Genomic DNA, 21339 nt, shown 5'->3' with positions numbered 1-21339 from the left:
TCGCATTCTCCATTGGGCGGAGCGGTTTCTTCCAGCTCTCTCGGCAGTCCAAATTCCCGGGGTGGACAATTGGGCGGCAGACTACCTCAGCCGCGAAAGACTGGATCAAGGCGAATGGGCTCTACATCCCGAGGTGTTTCTTCAAATCTGCCGGCGGTGAGGATTCCCAGACGTGGATCTCTTCGCCTCCAGGCTAAACCACAGTCTATGTGACTCGAGCCCAGGATCCTTGCGCGTTCACGGTGGACGCCTTGGTGACCCCATGGGAGCAGTTCTCCCTGGTTTACGCCTTTCCTCCTCTGCCCATTCTCCCACCAGTCCTGAAGCGCATCAAGGCACTCTGCGTTCCCGCCATTCTTGTCGCTCCAGACTGGCCGCGCCGGTCCTGGTACGCCGACGTAGTGCACCTCCTGGCCAACGCCCCCTGGCGTCTTCCCTTGCGGGCCGACCTCCTTTCACAAGGGCCAATATTCCACCCCAATTTACCTCAGCTGAGTTTAACGGCATGGCTGTTGAAGCCGCGGTATTGAGGTTTCGTGGGTTCTCGGAACCAGTCATCCAAACCATGCTTAAGGCCCGTAAGCCTCAGTCAGCTCGGATCTACCATCGCGTGTGGAAGGCCTCCTTTTCTTGGTGCGAACAGAATAATTTTCACCCCTTGGTGTGTTCCACGCCCAAGATTCTTTCCTTTTTGCAATCCGGGTTGGAAAAGGGCCTGTCTGTTCTTTTTCAGCGGGCTCTTGCTTTTCGCCCTCAGGTGAAGACCTTTCTTCAGGGGGTGGTCCATCTGGCCCCTCCTTTTCGACAGCCTTTAGAGCCCTGGGACCTTAATTTGGTCCTCGAGGTTCTGCAAGGTCTTCCCTTTGAGCCTCTTCGGGAAGTCGCCTTCCTGGTGGCGATTACCTCCATCCGTAGGGTGTCTGAACTGGCAGGGCTCTCTTGTCACTCCCCTTATCTGGTCCTTCACGAGGACAAGGTGGTGCTTCGTCCTCTTCCTTCCTTCCTGCCGAAGGTCGTGTCTGCATTCCACCTTAATGAGGACATCATTCTCCCCTCTTTTTGCCCTGCACCCTCCCATCCTAGGGAACGGTCCCTGCATTGTTTGGACCTTGTCCGGGCCATACGGATCTACTTGTCCGTCACTGCTTCCTTCCGCCGCTCGGATTCCCTGTTCGTTGTCCCGTCTGGTCCGCGCAAGGGGCTGGCTGCCTCCAAGACCACCATTGGGCGTTGGATCAGGGCAGCCATCGCAGAGGCCTACCGCGTTCGTGGCAGGGCTCCTCCTGTTCGGGTCACCGCTCATTCTGCTCGGGCGGTGGGGGCCTCTTGGGCGGTTTGCCATCAGGCCTCAGTGTCCCGGGTCTGCAAGGCCACCACCTGGTCTTCAGTTCACACCTTTTCAAAGTTTTATCTGGCCAGTCTGGGCCGCAAGGTTCTGCAGGCCGCCGTGCGTTAGGCAGGCCGCATGGGGATTGTAATCTTCTTTCCCCACCCTCTGGGACTGCTTTTGTACGTCCCACTGGTGCTGTGTCCCCCAATGACAGGCACAAGAAAAGAGGATTTTTTTTGTACTCACCGTAAAATCCCTTTCTTGTGGCTTCATTGGGGGACACAGCTCCCACCCTGTTTGATGTTGTGCTCCCGGGGCTTGTTCTGTTCTTGGGTTTTTCGTTCCCGGGACCTGCCTGTTTTTTTTGCCTGTTTTTTGTTACTACTTTCTACTGCTTGTGACTAAATTGAGTTAGCCTGGTGCCTGTAGGAGGGGTATAGCCTGCCAGGCGGAGTCACTTCTTCTGTCTAGTGTCGCCTCCTAGTGGCAGTAGCCTATACCCACTGGTGCTGTGTCCCCCAATGAAGCCACAAGAAAGGGATTTTACGGTGAGTACAAAAAAATCCTCTTTTTTCCGACTCAGACTTAACAGCCCTATCCCAAAGTATACTTCCCAACAAAGAGTAAGAAAATTAGGTGTAAACAAAGTCTAAGTTCTAAGAAATTTTGTTGTTCTACTGTATAGCTGTTCTACTGTATACATCTAAGAGCAATGTATTCGCAAATTCTTATATGTCTTTTTTTTTTTTTTTTAAAGCTGAAATGGTTTTCAGTATGTTATAGTCAGGTGGCTCTATAAAAATTGTGACGAAAACCACCATTAATACTATGTAACTATGTAAAGTAGAAAAAGGATCTACTTTACAATATAAAAACTTTCCCCCAGTACCCTGTTGATTACACAAGTGTTCAAAGAAGAGAAAGTTGGGAGTATGCTGCAGGCAACCTTTAGCTGAAAACTCTATCAGTGTATAAGGCTATAGTCACACAGTGCTATTCTTTATGCATTTTGTTACTTTGTATTATGCAGAAAAATATGTGCCGAAAACTATGTGCAATGTGTGCCTATTTGCACACAGCAGGTCACACTGTGAGATTGTAAACCCTCGTGGGCAGGGTTCTCTTCCCCCATGTACCGGCCTGCTATTTGCCTTCATGTAATGTGTTTTGATCTTGTATTGTTCCTGTTTGTTACCCCTATCGATTGTATAGCGCTCTGGAATTAAGGGCACCTTTTAAATAAATAATAAATAACTGCAGACCATATGTTTACACACATTTCACATACATCAAAAGAAAAAAAAAAGTCAAAATACGTTGCAGAAATTCAAGGCTATCCTGAGAACTTATATGATGCATAATACACTTCATTTTTTCTAAGGGGACCATACCCTTTTAATGTGGTACTTACAATAGGAACAGCAGCAGGTGCAGGCGCTACTGGGACATTTGCCGGCCGACCACGGGCAGACTGTTGCTGCTGCTGTTGCATCTTTTGCATTTGCCTGGCCTCTTCCTGTTGTATCTCAAGGAGAGATTTTGTGGTTACTGTTGGTTTGGCTACATTGCCCCAACCAGGAGCCTTCTGCTGCTGCTGCTGTTGCTGCTGCTGCATAGACTTGAACTCTTGCTGCTGTCGTCTTTGCTGCATTATATAAAAGGAAAATTGTAACATTACACAATGATTTGCTAATCTGTCATTTTCCATGTGCACTATAATTAAAAGGGGTGTTCCTATTCTAAAGTTATCAACTTATGCTTATCAACTTTTGGGAGTCCCACTGATACTAAGAAAAAAGGTGTCACAGCATTCCTCAATTTAAGCGTATTTCAATACTTTTAATTTTTAGTCCTAATAGGGAAGATAAGCATGCCATTGCTTGATACATATTGCAGTCTCATGCCAAAGTCATAAGCAAGAATATTTCCCTTCACTAAAAGCAACAAATTATATTAGAAAGCTCCATACGGGTCATGATTTATTTCCACTTGACAGAATACACACACCTCTTCTTGATTTTGTCTCTCTTTTTCCTCCTCAAGCTTCTGTATCTCCGCCAGGGATAATGCAGATTGTGAAGCTCCTCCTGAACTCACCTGCTGCCCCCATGTGGATGAAGATGGTAACTGAAACATAAAAAAAAACAAGAAATTGTACTTTCACCAAAAACCTCACCAGTGTAATATCATCAAAAAATTTTCACAATACACTTAACCAGCAATGTATGTTCTGTCTTTTTCATATAGAATCTATGACAGACCAGTTCTGCAGTGACTAACCACTGCCCATTGTCTTTAGTATGTGTGGTGCAGGTCCTCATACTGCAGCAGCATCTTTTGTCGTTGCTGAAGTAAATGAGGCTTTAAAGCTCCAAACTGCATTAAAAGAAAAAATCATCGCTTGTCGTTTGCTAAACAAGCGCTTAGGTGATTAACCAGTACATGTAGACAATGATATCAGAGGTCAAGGCAAGCCAATGGACTGTGTGAGTGGCATTACTATAACAAAAAAATTCCTCCTTAATATTTCCTTCATTACCTAACAAGAGCAAGAAGACCGAACAGGCATTATGATTTAGACTATGTTCGCACTACGTACGAGACCGGCCGAATGATCTTTCCAGCCGCAGGGTTCTGATGCGGGCGCATCAGTGCACGCCCGCATCAGAACTTCCCCCTGCACACAGTGCAGCAAGCGGACGGAGCAGCTCGCTTCATTGCGTGAACTGACTGGGTTTCCTACAGCCGCAATTCACTGAATTGTGGCCACAGAAAACTGACAAGTCAGTTATTTGCGGGGCCGCGCGGGATCCCAGACGGAGCGTATACCATAGAAGGCAAGGCAATATGCATACTCAATGGCAACGGCCGTACTTTTATGTAGTGTGAACATAGCCTTAGAGTGTGTTCCCACGCGCAGGGTTTCTGAAGCCAAAGCCTTATGTAAATGGGGAAAAGCTTCAGTACTTGGCACCACCGCTACTAAAAGTACAGTGACTGAGCACATGTGAATATCTGCAACACAGCAGCACTTGCAACAGAAAACAGGGCTCCTATTTTAAAAGCCAGGATAAACTTTTTATAAGGAAGTATAGTTCACTGCAAGCCATTTTAGCATTATATTACTATCCATTTATCCCCTACTTCTTGTTGACTATGTTATGTATATGTTACCAATCATTAGGGGATAACTGGAAGGGGATCTCACACTGAACAGTGCTGATGGGGTGCAGTTTCCGTACCTTCATTTGTGCAAGTTGTTGTTGCTGCTGCTGTTGTTGCAGACGCCTTAAAGCTTCCTGTTGTTGCTGCCTTTGTCTCTGAAGTTCTTTTTGCCTCTGAGCCTCTTCTCTCTTCTTGCGTTCCTCTTCCTCCTGCCGTAAGCGCGCTTCTTCTAGAAGTCGCCTCGCAGCCTCTTCCTCTTCCCGCGCCCATCTTGCAGCCTCCTCCTAGTAATGGGGAAAGTCAACATATGTTTGCAGTTTAAGTAAAAGGAATGGATGCTGTGTGCCATATTAAAATATTCCACTAGCTGCTGTACTGGCAAACTTGGTTCACAACATGAACTAATTTTTTTCTTCATATTTCAAATAGCATATTTTTATATAGCCTTGCTCAAAGACATCACTATCTGGCCAATAGGCCTTTTGGTTTATGCATTGCAGTGCCATTATGAGCCGTCTGCAGTCGATGGGACTTGTGACCCGAAGTAAAAGGGGCCGGTACTTTAGTTCCCTGTGTAACACGTGATGAAGACATATATATGAATGTAACGCAACTAGCAGCAAGTTCAAATGACTGCGGCTAAAAGGTGTGATATCACTGTTTCTAGAAGAAAAACACAAGCGAAAATGACCACCTGGTCCATCTTATGTATGTTTATCCCAGGCAGGTTCACATTCAGTTACCAACCACACCTGCTGGAAGTCTGTTCAAGGAATCTACAACTCATTTAGTAAAATATTTTCTTATGTTGCTCCTGATCTTTTTTCTCAACTAACTTCACATTGTGCCCCTTTGTTCTTGTGCTTTTAATTTTTTTAACTCTTTCCTTTTAAGCCTTATTCAGCCCTTTACAATATTTAAAGGTTTTGATCATCTACTCCCACATTTCCTTCTTACCCCCAGACTATACAGATTTTGTTCTCCAAGTATTTTCTAGTGTGCTTCATGTTTAAAGTTGTATTCCCATCTCAACTAATAGTTATACTTGTACAGCTTGTCAAGGTTATTATTTAACCCCTTAAGGACAGAGCCAATTTAGATTTTTGTGTTTTCGGTTTTTCCTCCTTGTGCTTAAAAGGCCATAGCACTTGCATTTTTCCACCTAGAGACCCACATGAGCCCTTATTTTTTGCGTCACTAATTGTACTTTGCAATGACAGGCTGGATTTTTGCATAAAGTACACTGCGAAACCAGAATAAAATTCAAAGTGCGGTGAAATTGAAAAAAAAACCCCGCATTTTGTTTATTTGGGGGAAATGTGTTTTTACGCCAATCGCCCTGGGGTAAAACTGAATTGTTATATATGTTCCTTAAGTCGTTACGATTAAAACGATATATAACATGTATAACTTATATTGTATCTGATGGCCTGTAAAAAATTTAAACCATTGTCAACTAAATATACGTCACTTAAAACCGCTCCATTCCCAGGCTTATAGCGCTTTTATCCTTTGGTCTATGGGGCTGTGTCAGGTGTCATTTTTTGCGCCATGATGTGTTCTTTCTATCGGTACCTTGATTGCGCATATACGACTTTTTGATCACTTTTTATTACAATTTTTCTGGATTTGATGCGACCAAAAATGCGCAATTTTGCACTTTGGGATTTTTTTGCGCTGACGCCGTTTACCGTACGAGATCAGTAATGTGATTAATTAATAGTTCGGGCGATTACGCACGCGGTGATAGCAAACATGTTTATTTATTTATTTACTTTTATTTATAACCTGGGAAAAGGGGTGTGATTCAGACTTTTATTAGGAGAGGGGGCTTTTTACTATTAACACTTTTTTTTTTACTTTTACACTTATACTAGAAGCCCCCCTGGGGGACTTCTAGTAGAAGTGCTTTGATCTCTCATTGAGATCTCTGCAGCATAGATATGCTGCAGAGATCCATGAGATAGGCATTCGTTTACTTCCGGCTGCTGCAGCCGGAAGTAAACGAGTGCCGAGTCGGGGACGGCGCCATCTTGGAGCGGTCCCCGGCCGGCTTCAGTTACGGAGATCGCTCCCACTAGACACCAGGTATGACGCTGCGTCCGGTAATCGGATGCAGCTGTCATGTTTGACAGCTGCATCTGATTACTGTATTAGCGGGCACGGCGATCGGACCGTGCCCGCTAATACCAGCGGTCCCGGGCTACAAGTGGCACCTGGGACCGCCGCGGTTCAGAGCGGGGTCGCCGCGCGGCCCCGCTCTGAACTCCCTTACCGGCATCAGGGCGTAAATTTACGCCCGATGTCGTTAAGGGGTTAAGAGTGTATATATATTATATCTATCTACTTTATCTATATATTTCAGCCTGACCACTACTTTTAAAACAGAGTGGTGGTTCGTAACGTAGACAAGTATAAAAAAAAAAAAGGGGTGAGGAAAAGGAGGTGAGTTTGCTAAATTAATGCATTTACAAAAATATTTACTTAAAGTGATACACTGGAGACTTTTTTTCAATACATTGCTTTAATAAAGTTATATTACTGTGCAATAAAACTTTTTTTTTATTTAGGTATACACTTCCGTTTTGACACGGCCCCCTCTGTTGCCACCTAACTTTGTGTCACCCTGCAGTTCCCGATCTCCTGATCTGTTCTAGCATACAGAGCGCTGTACAGAGTAGGGTTTGTTCTCCCCATATACTGTTTCCTCGTATATACTATACGGGGGAAGAAGGTGATTCCTTCTTGTTTGCCAGCCCCTATTCCCGCATATGCTGTATATATAAGAATATACAGTACATTAAGGGAGCAAAACCTGCTCTGCAAAGTGTTGTTCAGCAGCGCTAGAACAGAACAGGAGATTGACCATTACTGCTGCCACTAAACGGAGGAGTGTACATAAATAAAAATATTTGAAAAAAAAAAAAATATAGTTTTTAATGATATAAGTGATATAACTTTATTAGAGCAATGTATTAGCAAAAAAAAATTGCTCAGTCTCTGGATTGTCCCCCACAAGTTAAGCTGCGTTATTCTAGAGGTAAATACCCCTTTAAGACCTTTTTTGTGGGGGTATTCTTTTGGAGATTGCTGTGCAATTTTAATTAAATAGTGCTAATAAAGCAAGTATTTTGTAGTAGTAATATGCTAAGAGATGGCACAGAGCCCTATACAAGGGCTGTTCCAATAGAGAAGTAATTGGTTGTACTGACTCTCAGAGCGTGTGGTAAAATGAACAGCAAACACACAAAAGGTAATTGAATCAGCTTCACCCCTCCCAACCATCAGTGAGAAACATTTACATATGCACATTTGTATATAATTTTGTGATTCGTTACATTATATATCCCTCCACACAAGGTATCCAGGCATCCCTGAGAAGGATACTGAACATGGGAATCAAGCCCAGTACACCCTTACACTACTAGTGACACTGTCTTTTTTTGGGCATTTTAGTTCTGTGGTTTCACTTTATTGGTATGTAAAACCGGAATTTTGACCTTTGATTTATTACCTACTTTCAGGTGCATTGGGACCTTAATGTGCACAGGTAGAGTTTACATTTAACAGAGTTTTTAATACTTTTAAAGATTGGCTGTATGGGAAATAACTGATCTTAATAACGATACCTATTGTTACATAACTGGCTACTTGGAGTGTGCTTATTGGGCTCGTAACATACCGCCTGTTCTTTTCTTTTTTTGGGCTAACATGTGAGTTTGGGTATGTGGCCATAACATCATTAGCGGCATTCTTTGTGTGGTACCTGCCCACACTTTTGTATTAATCCGCTGCCTCTCCGCGTTCAATATCAAATCACTTAGAAGAGTATCTCTAGCAATACATTGAGAAGTCTCCATTACGTAACACCATATCTTTCTAGTATCTTAACTGCTGTTCTGTTGAAAGCAATATGTGTTTATGACAGCAGATCTTCTAATCATGAGCCCTGAATATGAAACTGTATAGACACAACATTAAATTATATATCGTTATGCAAGTAGTATGCAGAAAGTAATGGATGCTGTACTTAGAGCTATGTATAAGAAAAAAAAATTGTTCAGATATTTAAAGAGAACTATTAAGATATCAAATCTGGGTAAAAAAAAAAAAAAAAAATTATATAATATATATATATATATATATATATATATATATATATATATATATATATATTATAAATTTTTTTTTTTTTTCCTAATTGGTTGTGAAATCTGGACAGCTTATTTTACTCACATACAACTATGTAGTTTTGATTTTACCTGCTTTCTTTGAAGCTCTTCCCTTTTTCTCTTTTCCTCTTCTTCCAGTTTCTTTTCTTCCTCTTTTCTCCTCCTCTCTTCTTCTATCCTCTTTCTTTCTTCTTCAAGTCTCCGCCTTTCCTCCTCTTGCCTTCTCCTCTCCTCTTCCTGACGCCTTCTTTCCTCCAGGAGCCTTCGCTCCTCTTCCCTTTTTCTCTCCTCCTCCTCAATTTGCCTTCTCAGCGCCAACTCCTGTTCTCTCTGCCGCCGCAGGGCTTCCTCCTGAAAGTTTAAATGTGTATCATTTGTATCATTCCATGTTAACACTTCAAAAGAATAGAGCAATACTATGTGCAAACATATATTGACCTTCAGCTTTTTCATTGCCCTCAACTAAGTGTTCACAATCCCATATACTTTACTTTGGAAACCTTCAGAGAGAGTTATCCAAAATAAAAACCCAAGGGGTAGACACCTGGAAACATCACTGCTCTCTACCAATGTCAAACATACGTCTAGACTAAGTCTAAAAGTAGATATGTAATACCTGCTTCCGACGCGCAAGTTCTAGTTCCTCTTTTCTTTTTCTCTCCTCCTCTTCAAGACGCCTGCGCTGTTCTTCCTCTTCTTTTTTTGCCCTTAACTCTGCTTCCCTCCTTTCCTGTTCAAGCTATAAAACAGTTTTGCAGTGTATTTTTCCATAATAAATGATAAGGCACTATATATTATTACTGGTGACACAAGGTTTAATATAACAGACTGTGCAACTTCTGAAGTTCAGCAGATATCACTTAACCCCTTCGTGCTGCAGCTAGTTTTGGCCTTAATGACCAGGCTAATTTTTCAAAATCTGACCTGTCTCACTTTATGCTCTTATAGCTCAGTGATGCTTTAACGTATGCTAGCGATTCTGATATTGTTTTTTCGTGACATATGGCACTTTATGTTAGTGGCAAAATTTGGTCACTACTTTGTGTGTTTTTTGTGAAAAACATCAAAATATCATGAAAAATTTAAAAAATTAGCATTTTATGAACTTTGAAATTCTCTGCTTCTAAAAAAAGAAAGTCGTAGCACATAAATTAGTTACTAAGTCACATTACCAATATGTCTTCTTTATTCTGGCATAATTTGGTAAACATATTTTACTTTTTTAGGGTGTTATGGGGCTTAGAAATTTATCAGCAAATTATCACATTTTCGTGAAACTGATTTTTTTAGGGACCAGTTCTTTTTTTAAATGGATTTAGAAGTCTGGTATCCTGAAAACCCCCATAAGTGACCCCACTTTGGAAACTACACACCTTAAAGAATTAATCTAGGGGTATAATGAGCATTTTAACCCTACAGGGGCTGGAGGAAAGTATTTACAATTAGGCAGTAAAAAAATTGAAAATTTAAATTTTCCAATAATATATACGTTTAGATTAAAGTTTCTCATTTTCAAAAGGAACATGAGACAAAAAGCACCCCAAAATTTGTAATGCAGGTTCTCTTGAGTACAACGGTACCCCATATGTGGGCGTAAACCACTGTATGGGCACACAGCAGGGCTCAGAAGGAAGGGAGCGCCAATTAGCTTTTCCAATGCAAATTTTGCTGAAGAAGTTTCTGAGCGCCAGGTGCGTTTGCAGAGCCCCTGTAGTGTCAGCAGAGAGAAAAACCCCCATAAGTCACCCCATTTTGGAAAGTACACCCCTCAAAGAATTCATCTTGGTGTGTGGTGACCATTTTGACCCCACAGGTATTACAGGAAAGTATTCAAAAGAAGACAGTAAAAATGAAAAACTCGAATTCTTCCAATAATATGTTCGTTTAGTTTGAAATTTCTCAATTTCACGAGGAACAAGAGGAAAAAATTACCACAAAATTTGTAACGCAGGTTCTCCTGAGTACAATGGTACCCCATATGTGGGCGTAAACCACTGTATGGGCACACAGGAGGGCTCAAAAGGGAAGGAGCGCCAATTAGCTTTTTCAATGCAGATTTTGCTGAAGAAGTTTCCGAGTGCCAGGTGCGTTTGCAGAGACCCTGTAGTGTCCGCAGAGTAAAATCTCCCAATAAGTCACTCCATTTTGGAAAGTGCACCCCTCATAGAATTTATTTTGGGGTGTGGTGAGCATTTTGACCCCACAGGTATTTGAGGAAAGTATTCAAAAGTAGACAGTAAAAATGAAAAACTCGAATTTTTCCAATAATATGTTCCTTTAGTTTGAAATTTCTCAATTTCACGAGGAACAGGAGAGAAATGTCACCCCAATATATGTAAAGCAGGTTCTCCTGAGTAGAACGGTACCCCATATGTGGGCATAAACCACTGTATGGGCACACAGCCAGGCTCAGAAGGGAAGGAGCGCCAATTAGCATTTTCAGTGCAGATTTTTCTGAAGAAGTTTCTGAGCGCCAGGTGCGTTTGCTGAGCCCCTGTAGTGTCAGCAGAATAGATTCCCCCCAAAAGTCACCACATTTTGGAAAGAGCACCCCTCAAAGAATTCATCTTGGGGTGTGGTGACCATTTTTACCCCACAGGTATTAGAGGAAAGTATTCAAAATTGGCCAGTAAAAATGAAAAACTCGAATTTTTCCAATAATATGTTGGTTTAGTTTGAAATTTCTCAATTTGACGAGGAACAGGAGAGAAAACGTACCCCGAAATCTGTAACGCAGGTTCTCCTGAGTAAAACGGTACCTCATATGTGGGCATAAACCACTGTATGGGCACACAGCAGGGCTCAGAAGGGAAGGAGCGCCAATTTACAGGAGCAAAATTGCAGCTAGTAATGGTTATTAGAATAGCGCAGTTACTAAAATAGAATAAAAAAAATGAGATTACAGGTAATGTGGGGTGGTTACGGGCAACCAGGGGTGGTTATGGGCAACCTGAGGTGGTTACAGGTAATCTGGGGTGGTTACGGACAACATGGGGTGGTCACGGGCAACCTGCTGTGGTCACGGGCAACGTGTGGTGGTTATGGGCAACGTGTGGTGGTCACGGGCAACCTGCTGTGGTTACGGCAACGTGGGGTGGTTACAGGCAACGTGGGCTGGTTACGGGCAACGTGGGCTGGTTACGGGCAACGTGGGCTGGTTACGGGCAACGTGGGCTGGTTACGGGCAACGTGGGCTGGTTACGGGCAACCTGCTGTGCTTACAGACAATCTGGGATGGTTACGGGAAACGTGGGGTGGTTACGGGCAACCTGCAGTGCTTACAGACAATCTGGGGTGGATACGGGCAACGTGGGCTGGTTACGGGCAACCTGCAATGCTTACAGGCAACGTGGGCTGGTTACGGGCAACCTGCAGTGCTTACAGACAATCTGGGGTGGATACGGGCAACGTGGGGTGGTTACGCGCAACCTGCAGTGCTTACTGACAATCTGGGGTGGTTACGGGCAACGTGGGGTGGTTACGGGCAACGTGGGGTGGTTACGGGCAACGTGGGGTGGTTACGGGCAACGTGGGGTGGTTACGGATAAACTGAAGTTCTTATAGGCAATCTGGGGTGGGTACCTGTAATCTGACATGGGCACCGCAATCTGGAGGGGGTCATTGGCAATTTGGGGTGGTCAGAGGCGACGTGTGGTGGTCAGAGGCGACGTGTGGTGGTCAGAGGCGACGTGTGGTGGTCAGAGGCGACGTGTGGTGGTCAGAGGCGACGTGTGGTGGTCAGAGGCGACGTGTGGTGGTCAGAGGCGACGTGTGGTGGTCAGAGGCGACGTGTGGTGGTCAGAGGCGACGTGTGGTGGTCAGAGGCGACGTGTGGTGGTCAGAGGCGACGTGTGGTGGTCAGAGGCGACGTGTGGTGGTCAGAGGCGACGTGTGGTGGTCAGAGGCGACGTGTGGTGGTCAGAGGCGACGTGTGGTGGTCAGAGGCGACGTGGCGTGGTCAGAGGCATCGTGGCGTGGTCAGAGGCATCGTGGCGTGGTCAGAGGCATCGTGGCGTGGTCAGAGGCATCGTGGCGTGGTCAGAGGCATCGTGGCGTGGTCAGAGGCATCGTGGCGTGGTCAGAGGCAGGGTGCGGTGGTCAGAGGCAGGGTGCGGTGGTCAGAGGCAGGGTGCGGTGGTCAGAGGCAGGGTGCGGTGGTCAGAGGCAGGGTGCGGTGGTCAGAGGCAGGGTGCGGTGGTCAGAGGCAGGGTGCGGTGGTCAGAGGCAGGGTGCGGTGGTCAGAGGCAGGGTGCGGTGGTCAGAGGCAGGGTGCGGTGGTCAGAGGCAAGGTGCGGTGGTCAGAGGCAGGGTGCGGTGGTCAGAGGCCGGGTGCGGTGGTCAGAGGGTGCGGTGGTCAGAGGCAGGGTGCGGTGGTCAGAGGCAGGGTGCGGTGGTCAGAGGCAGGGTGCGGTGGTCAGAGGCAGGGTGCGGTGGTCAGAGGCAGGGTGCGGTGGTCAGAGGCAAGGTGCGGTGGTCAGAGGCAAGGTGCGGTGGTCAGAGGCAGGGTGCGGTGGTCAGAGGCAGGGTGCGGTGGTCAGAGGCAGGGTGCGGTGGTCAGAGGCAGGGTGCGGTGGTCAGAGGCAGGGTGCGGTGGTCAGAGGCAGGGTGCGGTGGTCAGAGGCAGGGTGCGGTGGTCAGAGGCAGGGTGCGGTGGTCAGAGGCAAGGTGCGGTGATCAGAGGCATCGTGGCGTGGTCAGAGGCAACGCGCGGTGGTTACGTGCAATCTGGGGGGGGTTACATGTAATTTGCCGTGATTACGGGGAACCTGGGGGGGTTATGTGCAACCTGGAAGGGTTACAGACAATCTGGGATTGTTACTGATAAACTGAAGTGCCTATAGGTAATCTGGGGTGGGTACATGTAATTTGGGGTGGTTACGGGCAATCTGGAGGGGGTCACTGGCAATTTGCGGTGGTTACGGGCAACGTGCGGTGGTTACGGGCAACGTGCGGTGGTTACGGGTAATCTGGGGAGGGGTTAGGGGTAATTTGGGAGTAAACTGCAATTATTAATATAATATAAAAAGTGTGTGTTTTATTTTTTTGTATGTTTGTCACTTTTTGTACTTTACATATTCATTTTCACTGTATTACTATGATTACTGTGATATCTCAGTAATCATAGTTCAGTGACAGAGACCAAATTGGTCTGTCACTTTAAATTTTCAGAGTTGGCTGGTTGTGAAGCGCATGCGCACTTCATAACCAGCCAGGACATCGAGGAGGAAGGAGCTCCGTGGGTTCCGGTGAGTATATGGGGAAGGGGGGGTGACTGGGGGACGGGGGTGACAGGGGGGGTGGGCGGACATCACTTTTTATCCCCTGTCACCAATCATTCATGGTGACAGGGGATAAAAAGTGCTAGGAGCACATGGTACAAGCGATCAGCGGTATATAGTATATACCGCTGATCGCTTGTACCGGGACCCCACAGGGGGGTCCCCGATGACTGCCCCATGCTCTCCGCTACCTCCGGTGGCGGAGAGCATGGGGCTTTCATTCATTTTAACTCTTTCATCGCTGTGAACCGACGTTAGTCGGTTCACAGCGATGGCGGCGGCCATCTTGGAAATGATGGCCGCCGGGGGAGGGGGGTAAGTTATCGGGGCACTAGGGGGGTCTGATCTGGGGTCTGATATACACTTATTTCATCTCCCCCCGCCGTAGATTCACGGCGAGGGGAGATGAAAGGCGGCGGCAGCACCGGTAATCCTCTTTACCGACGGCCGCCGCTATAACGTTAATAGCGGCGATCGTCGGTAAGGGGGGGGGGGGGCCGGGACGGACCCCACACACGGCCCCAACCCCTCAGCTACCTCCGGTAGCCGGGGGGATGGGGTGGGGGCCGTCCCGGCCCCGCAGCCTTATTCTCTGCCATCGCCGTAAAAAGCTGATGGCAGCAGAATAAGGACCATTAGTGACCGCCGTAGAAAGCCGTATCGGAGGTCACTAAGGGGTTAAAGTGGTTGCAGAGTTCCCACAGGACAGTAATTAAAAACCAACAAACACACACAAAAAACACCACCACCAACTATGGGATGGCCATGTACAGACCCAAATATATTTCAGTGTTTTCAAAAACTAGAAGCAGAGGATGAAATGGGTATTTCCATAATTACTATCATCCCATGACCAGGGCTAAAAGCAGCCGAACAGCACATATGAACAGACTGTATAGGGAACACCCTTTTGACAAGAGGAATGACGAAACCCAGTCAATATATTCATAAATGTTCAAGAGGAACAACAGAGAAACAACACAATACAGTTGAAAGAAAGAGGCTACCAAACTTTTTCCCATAGGAAATGCAAGTATCAACTAAAAAAAAACATGTCCTTTGTAAACTGATAATAAAATATAGATATGTATAAATACAAACAGAACAACAACAAAGTAGGTATGAGTCCTATAGTCCGCTTAGCTGGTGGATTAAGAGCTTTGTCAACTTGGGTACAAATTTCAACCCACATTTGGATAAGCATACATAGGCATAGATCTCTAGAAGCTGCCACAAAAACGGTCATTTGTAATTTTAACTTATACTGCAATTACTGGCAAAACGGAAACTATTCTACAGAAATCAGGGCAGTATGACGGCTCAGTGGTTAGCACTGTTCTATTAGCTCTTGGATTTACATCTACAAGGAGTTTGTACATTTTCCCCATGTTTGTGTAGGTTTTCTCCGGGTACTCCCGTTTCTGCCCTTTATACAAAAAAAAAAACATACTGACAGGTTGATTCTGAATTTAGATTGGGACAGGGACCAATGTGAGCAACACCATCCTCTATACCAAAGTTTCCCAACCGGGGTGCCGCGGCACATTGGGGTGCCAGGAGAACCCGCCAGGGGTGCCGCGGGAACCCGGTGGGAAATGTGCGCTGTGACTTTAACCTCTTAAGGACATAGGACGTATGCGTACGTCATATGTCCTCACTTGCACTTCAAAGCGGGGCCGCGCGGCGGCCCCGCTTTGAAGTGCCGCGATCCCGGGTGCCGCAAGTAGCCCGGGACCGCTGCTATTAGCGGGCACGGTCTGATCGCCGTGCCCGCTAATTAGCTAATCGGAGGCAGCTGTCAAAGTTGACAGCTGCCTCCGATTACCGGAGGCAACGTTTCCCTGGGGTCTAGTGGGGGAGATCGCTCCTCCGGGACCTTGTCCCGGAGGAGCGATCTCCGTTACTGATGCCGGCCGGGGACGCGTCCAAGATGGCGCCGTCCTCGGCTCGGCACTCGTTCGTTTTCGGCTGCAGCAGCCGAAAGCAAACGAGTGCCGATCTCATGGATCTCTGCAGCATATCTATGCTGCAGAGATCTCAATGAGAGATCACAGTGTATATACTAGAAGTCCCCCATGGGGGCTTCTAGTATATGTGTAAAAAAAAAAAAAAAGTGTTGTTAATAGTAAAAAGCCCCCTCCCCTAATAAAAGTCTGAATCACCCCCCTTTTCCCAGGTTTTAAATAAAAGTAAACAAATAAATAAATAAACATGTTTGCTATCGCCACGTGCGTAATCGCCCGAACTATTAATTAATCACATTCCTGATCTCGTACGGTAAACGGCGTCAGCGCAAAAAAATCCCAAAGTGCAAAATTGCGCATTTTTGGTTGCATCAAATCCAGAAAAAATGTAATATAAAGCGATCAAAAAGTCGTATATGCGCAATCAAGGTACCGATAGAAAGATCACATCATGGCGCAAAAAATGACACCTCGCACAGCCCCATAGACCAAAGGATAAAAGTGCTATAAGCCTGGGAATGGAGCGATTTTAAGGAACGTATATTGGTTAACAACGGTTTGATTTTTTTACAGGCCATCAGATACAATATAAGTTATACATGTTATATATCGTTTTAATCGTAACGACTTGAGGAACATGCATAACAAGTCAGTTTTACCACAGGGCGAATGGCGTAAAAACACATTTCCCCCAAATAAAAGAAATGCGGTTTTTTTTTTCAATTTCACCACACTTTCAATTTTTTTCTGGTTTCGCAGTGTACTTTATGCAAAAATTCAGCCTGTAATTGCAAAGTACAATTAGTGACGCAAAAAATAAGGGGTCATGTGGGTTTCTAGGTGGAAAAATGCAAGTGCTATGACCTTTTAAACACAAGGAGGAAAAACCGAAAACGTAAAAACGAAAATGGGCCATGTCCTTAAAGGGTTAAGCATCCCGAGAAGCTGCGGCCGCGGAGCTTCTCGGGATGCACAGATAACTTTGATATTCCGCCCGCACAGTGAGCGGGCGGAACATTAAAGTGAGCATAATGTAGCAGCAGGAAGTGTCAGCATCCTGCTCCTACATTAACTCCCATAGGCTGCCGGCACTTCATACCAGCAGCCTATGGGAGGCCAGGACGTGACCTCTCTGGCAGGCGTGATGATGTGACGTCATCATGCCTGCCGGACGTCCCGTCCCTGCGGCTCGCAAGATGGAGCCAGAAGTGGAGGAGGAGAGCTTCTGCATGGAGCCACAGCGTGGATTAGGTGAGTAGGATGTTTGTTTGTTTTTTAGAGGCAGAGCAGGGGGCATTATTAGTATATGGGGGCCACCTCTGGGGGCATTATTAGTTCATGGGGGCCACCTCTGGGGGCATTATTAGTTCATGGGGGCACCTCTGGGGGCATTATTAGTTCATGGGGGCACCTCTGGGGGCATTATTAGTTCATGGGGGGCACCTCTGAGGGCATTATTAGTTCATGGGGGCACCTCTGAGGGCATTAGCTCATGGGGGCACCTCTGGGGGTATTATTAGCTCATGGGGGCATTATTAGCTCATGGGGGCACCTCTGGGGGCATTATTAGCTCATGGGGGCATTATTAGCTCATGGGGGCACCTCTGAGGGCATTAGCTCATGGGGGCACCTCTGAGGGCATTAGCTCATGGGGGCACCTCTGGGGGTATTATTAGCTCATGTGGGCATTATTAGCTCATGGGGGCACCTCTGGGGGCATTATTAGCTCATGGGGGCATTATTAGCTCATGGGGGCACCTCTGGGGGCATTATTAGCTCATGGGGGCACCTCTGGGGGCATTATTAGCTCATGGGGGCACCTCTGGGGGCATTATTAGCTCATGGGGGCACCTCTGGGGGCATTATTAGCTCATGGGGGCACCTCTGGGGGCATTATTAGCTCATGGGGGCACCTCTGGGGGCATTATTAGCTCATGGGGGCACCTCTGGGGGCATTATTAGCTCATGGGGGCACCTCTGGGGGCATTATTAGCTCTTGGGGGCACCTCTGGGGGCATTATTAGCTCTTGGGGGCACCTCTGGGGGCATTATTAGCTCATAGGGGCACCTCTGGGGGCATTATTAGCTCATGGGGGCACCTCTGGGGGCATTATTAGCTCATGGGGGCACCTCTGGGGGCATTATTAGCTCATGGGGGCACCTCTGGGGGCATTATTAGCTCATGGGGGCACCTCTGGGGGCATTATTAGTTCATGGGGGCACCTCTGAGGGCATTATTAGTTCATGGGGGCACCTCTGAGGGCATTATTAGTTCATGGGGCACCTCTGGGGGCATTATTAGTTCATGGGGCACAGCAGGGGGCATTATTAGCTCATGGGGGCACAGCAGGGGATCCTACATACAGGGGCATGCTACATTCCTACTCGCTTTACTGCACATAACACCAAACAGCGCAGCTACTTTGGGAGCCTACAGGAGGGAGAAAGGAAAGGAAGTTGCTAGAAATGTGCGGAGCCTAAATTGTTTGTCTCGCAGGTTCTGAGGGGATGAAACGTATCTGGAAGGAATCATCATGGAGGACTGGACTGGATGGAGAGGAAAAGGGAAAGTGACGCCTCAGATCAAAGAAGACGTCACCTGTGAGTCACTGTATGACCGTTTTCTTATTTTGTAGAACATTATTTAGTAGGGGTGCCCCGAGGAAATTCTTTTTTCCAAGGGGTGCCCCGAGGTGGAAAAGGTTGGGAAGCACTGCTCTATACAATACTCTGAATTATATCAAATATAAAGTAAACAAATTTGTTGCTCCACATACCTTGGCTGCTTTCGCCTTCTCCAGCTGTTCCAGCTGCTCCCTGGTAGCTCCCTGAGATACTGACTCTACAGGCAGGTCCCACACACTGCTTCCTTCCCACACTGTAAGAAGAAGAAAAGTGAGCCTGTCAGCAGGATTTTCGCTATGAAGCGGTCTGGTGCGGATGTTTGCAGATCAACAAGATGCACATAGTCAGCCGTGTGGAGACTTCAGCACAACTAGGCTGTAATAGCAGCTATTGCAGAGTGACTAACAAGCTAGAGCTGCTCCATGTCATCTACTGTCTGTCTAGTGCAAGCTCGGGACCGCTCAAGTACACCTTGATAGATGAGAATATGTCTGTGACTACATTACTAGTCGCACTGAGGGCTTTTCTTGTGGGAGGCAGAAAACACAGGATCAAAATGGTGATGGTCAAACTTCTTACTTGCACAGGTCACACAACATGCCTAGAATACTCCCCCATAAAATCCATGATCACCTCCTGTTCATAGGTTTCTACAGTCCATGTAGCTGCTGTAAATCATCTCTTCTGTTAACAGAGAGGCGCCTAAAGCAAGAAAGTAACTCAAAGTGACACTTACTTGTGGGTGGCGGGGCCGCTGTTTGAAGCTCCCATAATGATGTATTATCTGGCACGGACATGGCCCTTGGTAACGTTGGAATCACAGGCTGCTCAGATATCCTAACACAAGCAAATGTTCATTAAGAAAGACTCTAGAAAATATTAAAAATAAAATGCCACCAGAGGTTACAAGGGACATTACCTCATTTTTAGAGCCTGAAACTGCTGTAACAGAAGAGCCAATTGCTGCTGTTGCTGTGAGGAGAGTGCCGCTTTCTGCTGCTGTGCCAAGACTTGGGCATATTGCTGTCTGAAGAAGAAAAGGTAACAAATAATTGCTAAAGTAATAATAATGGGAATCAAACAACACATAATGCAAATAAAGGGTTATTCCCATCTTATAAAATATATCACTAGAATATGCCACTACTCTGGTCGGTGGGGGCTCAACTGTAGGGACCCCTACTGATTCTTAGAATGAAGAGGACTCAGTGTTGAGTTCGGTTTTCTGCTGGTGACCTTTCCACACCACAGAGGGGCATTCCTCATTTCACCTAGGTGCAGAGATCCATTTCTGCTTTCACAAAAGTCCCCTGATGAAGCGCTCTGTACAGCAGATGACTAGTGCACTGCTACAGGATACAGGACTAAACCAGTGTTGGTTGCCTTTTCTTCCTAGGATCACTGGGGGTACTAGAGAGCCGACTCCCACCATACCATATTTTAGCCAAATCCTGCAGTGGCTAATGACCCAAGTCTTAACTGGAAACTGACTGCCATGTAAGCAGTATAAGGGCATCTTTTCTAGCCTATAGCTGTGTAAGCAGTGAGGCTATCCATCCCTCCATGTAATTGTCTGAGGCTGAATTATGCTGTTGATTACTACTCTCAAGAGTCAGAGGTGTGGCTAGAGCACTTAAGTGCCCTTTCAAAACTTGGCCACGCCTCCATGACATTTCAGTGGCAATAAAAAGCATTGTTTTATGGGATTGCTGCTAGAGACGAGAGAATTTACAGTAGAAACTAAGTGAAACGCTTTGTTAGGATCATCCAGCAGCTAGTCAGGCTGCTGGCTTTGAAGTCTATGCCATTCCGCCCCGGGTGCCAGTTTACCAGAACTAGATCCAGCTTTCCCCTGCACCTGGCGAGGTCAGAATGGCATGGACTTCAAAGCTAGCAGCTTGACAAGCTGCTGACCGACCTTAACAAAGTGCTTCACTTTGTTCCTTCTGTAAATTTGCTCATCCCCAATTGCAGCCTCGGATAACTAAAGGTATGGCTAGTCTCACAGCTTACACAGCTATGTATCCATGTAAGCAGCTTAGGACCATTGGTGAGCAAACCTTTCAAAACATTCGGATTCTGCAATGTTATCCAAGTTTGAACACTCTGCATTTGATTTCCCGTGGCTGCAGAAGTTGAACACCGCCCCAGGGAAAACGTGGAAACATGGATACAGGCAAAGGCTCTATCCATGCTTTCCTGGCAAGCCTAGGGCGGCAACCATCTTCGGTAGCTACGGGGAATCAAATGCAGAGCTTTCAAATTCGGATAACATTGCAGAAGCCGAATGTTTTGACAGTTTTGCTCAACACTACTTAGGACATCTTTTCTAGCAGATAGTTTGCCTATAAAGTGTACCAGTTATCAGAAAACCTGTGACATGTCCTAGGGAGTTTTAATTAGTTGGGGTCTGGGTGTTCAGCAACCGGACTATTAGCAGACAAAGTGACCATGTGTTTCTCTCCTCGCTATAAGAGAAAGATCGTTCCATAGACTTACATATAATGCAGCCTCTGTTACATGACACAGAGCTAGGAGAGAAAGAACTACGCATGCACTTTCCCTGATTTTTTTTAGTAAACATTTCGGGGGCTGAAAACTCAGACTCTGACCACATGTCTCTATGACAGTGTAAAGACAGTGCCCATTTAAACAGGAATCGGAAGGTGCAAGGCGTCAGAACCCCAATTATCAGGATAAGTAGCCTAGCATCAGGATAGGTCATCAATACAGAAGTCCCAGAAAACCCATTCAAGTAAATAAATCAAAACTGCTATCTCACATGTGCATAAAGAAATACAAGT

The 21339-nt window shown here is 46.1% G+C and overlaps 1 protein-coding gene across 1 annotated transcript in view; it reads right to left on the bottom strand.

Annotated features, from left to right (window-relative positions):
- The window catches only part of GIGYF2 (GRB10 interacting GYF protein 2), an 85748-nt gene that overhangs the window by 10021 nt on the left and 54388 nt on the right, over window positions 1–21339 (bottom strand). Inside the window, exons 16-23 of the mRNA XM_069975514.1 lie at window positions 19455–19562; window positions 19272–19372; window positions 18688–18788; window positions 9284–9406; window positions 8758–9018; window positions 4573–4779; window positions 3338–3457; window positions 2742–2975 (exon numbers count right to left, since the gene is read on the bottom strand). Coding sequence (XP_069831615.1) covers window positions 2742–2975; window positions 3338–3457; window positions 4573–4779; window positions 8758–9018; window positions 9284–9406; window positions 18688–18788; window positions 19272–19372; window positions 19455–19562 — 1255 coding nt within the window. The remainder of the gene's footprint in view (window positions 1–2741; window positions 2976–3337; window positions 3458–4572; window positions 4780–8757; window positions 9019–9283; window positions 9407–18687; window positions 18789–19271; window positions 19373–19454; window positions 19563–21339) is intronic.

The sequence above is a fragment of the Dendropsophus ebraccatus genome, chromosome 6 (assembly GCF_027789765.1).
Source record: "Dendropsophus ebraccatus isolate aDenEbr1 chromosome 6, aDenEbr1.pat, whole genome shotgun sequence".
Taxonomy (NCBI): Eukaryota; Metazoa; Chordata; class Amphibia; order Anura; family Hylidae; genus Dendropsophus; species Dendropsophus ebraccatus.
This window is presented reverse-complemented; position numbering and strand designations above follow the sequence as displayed.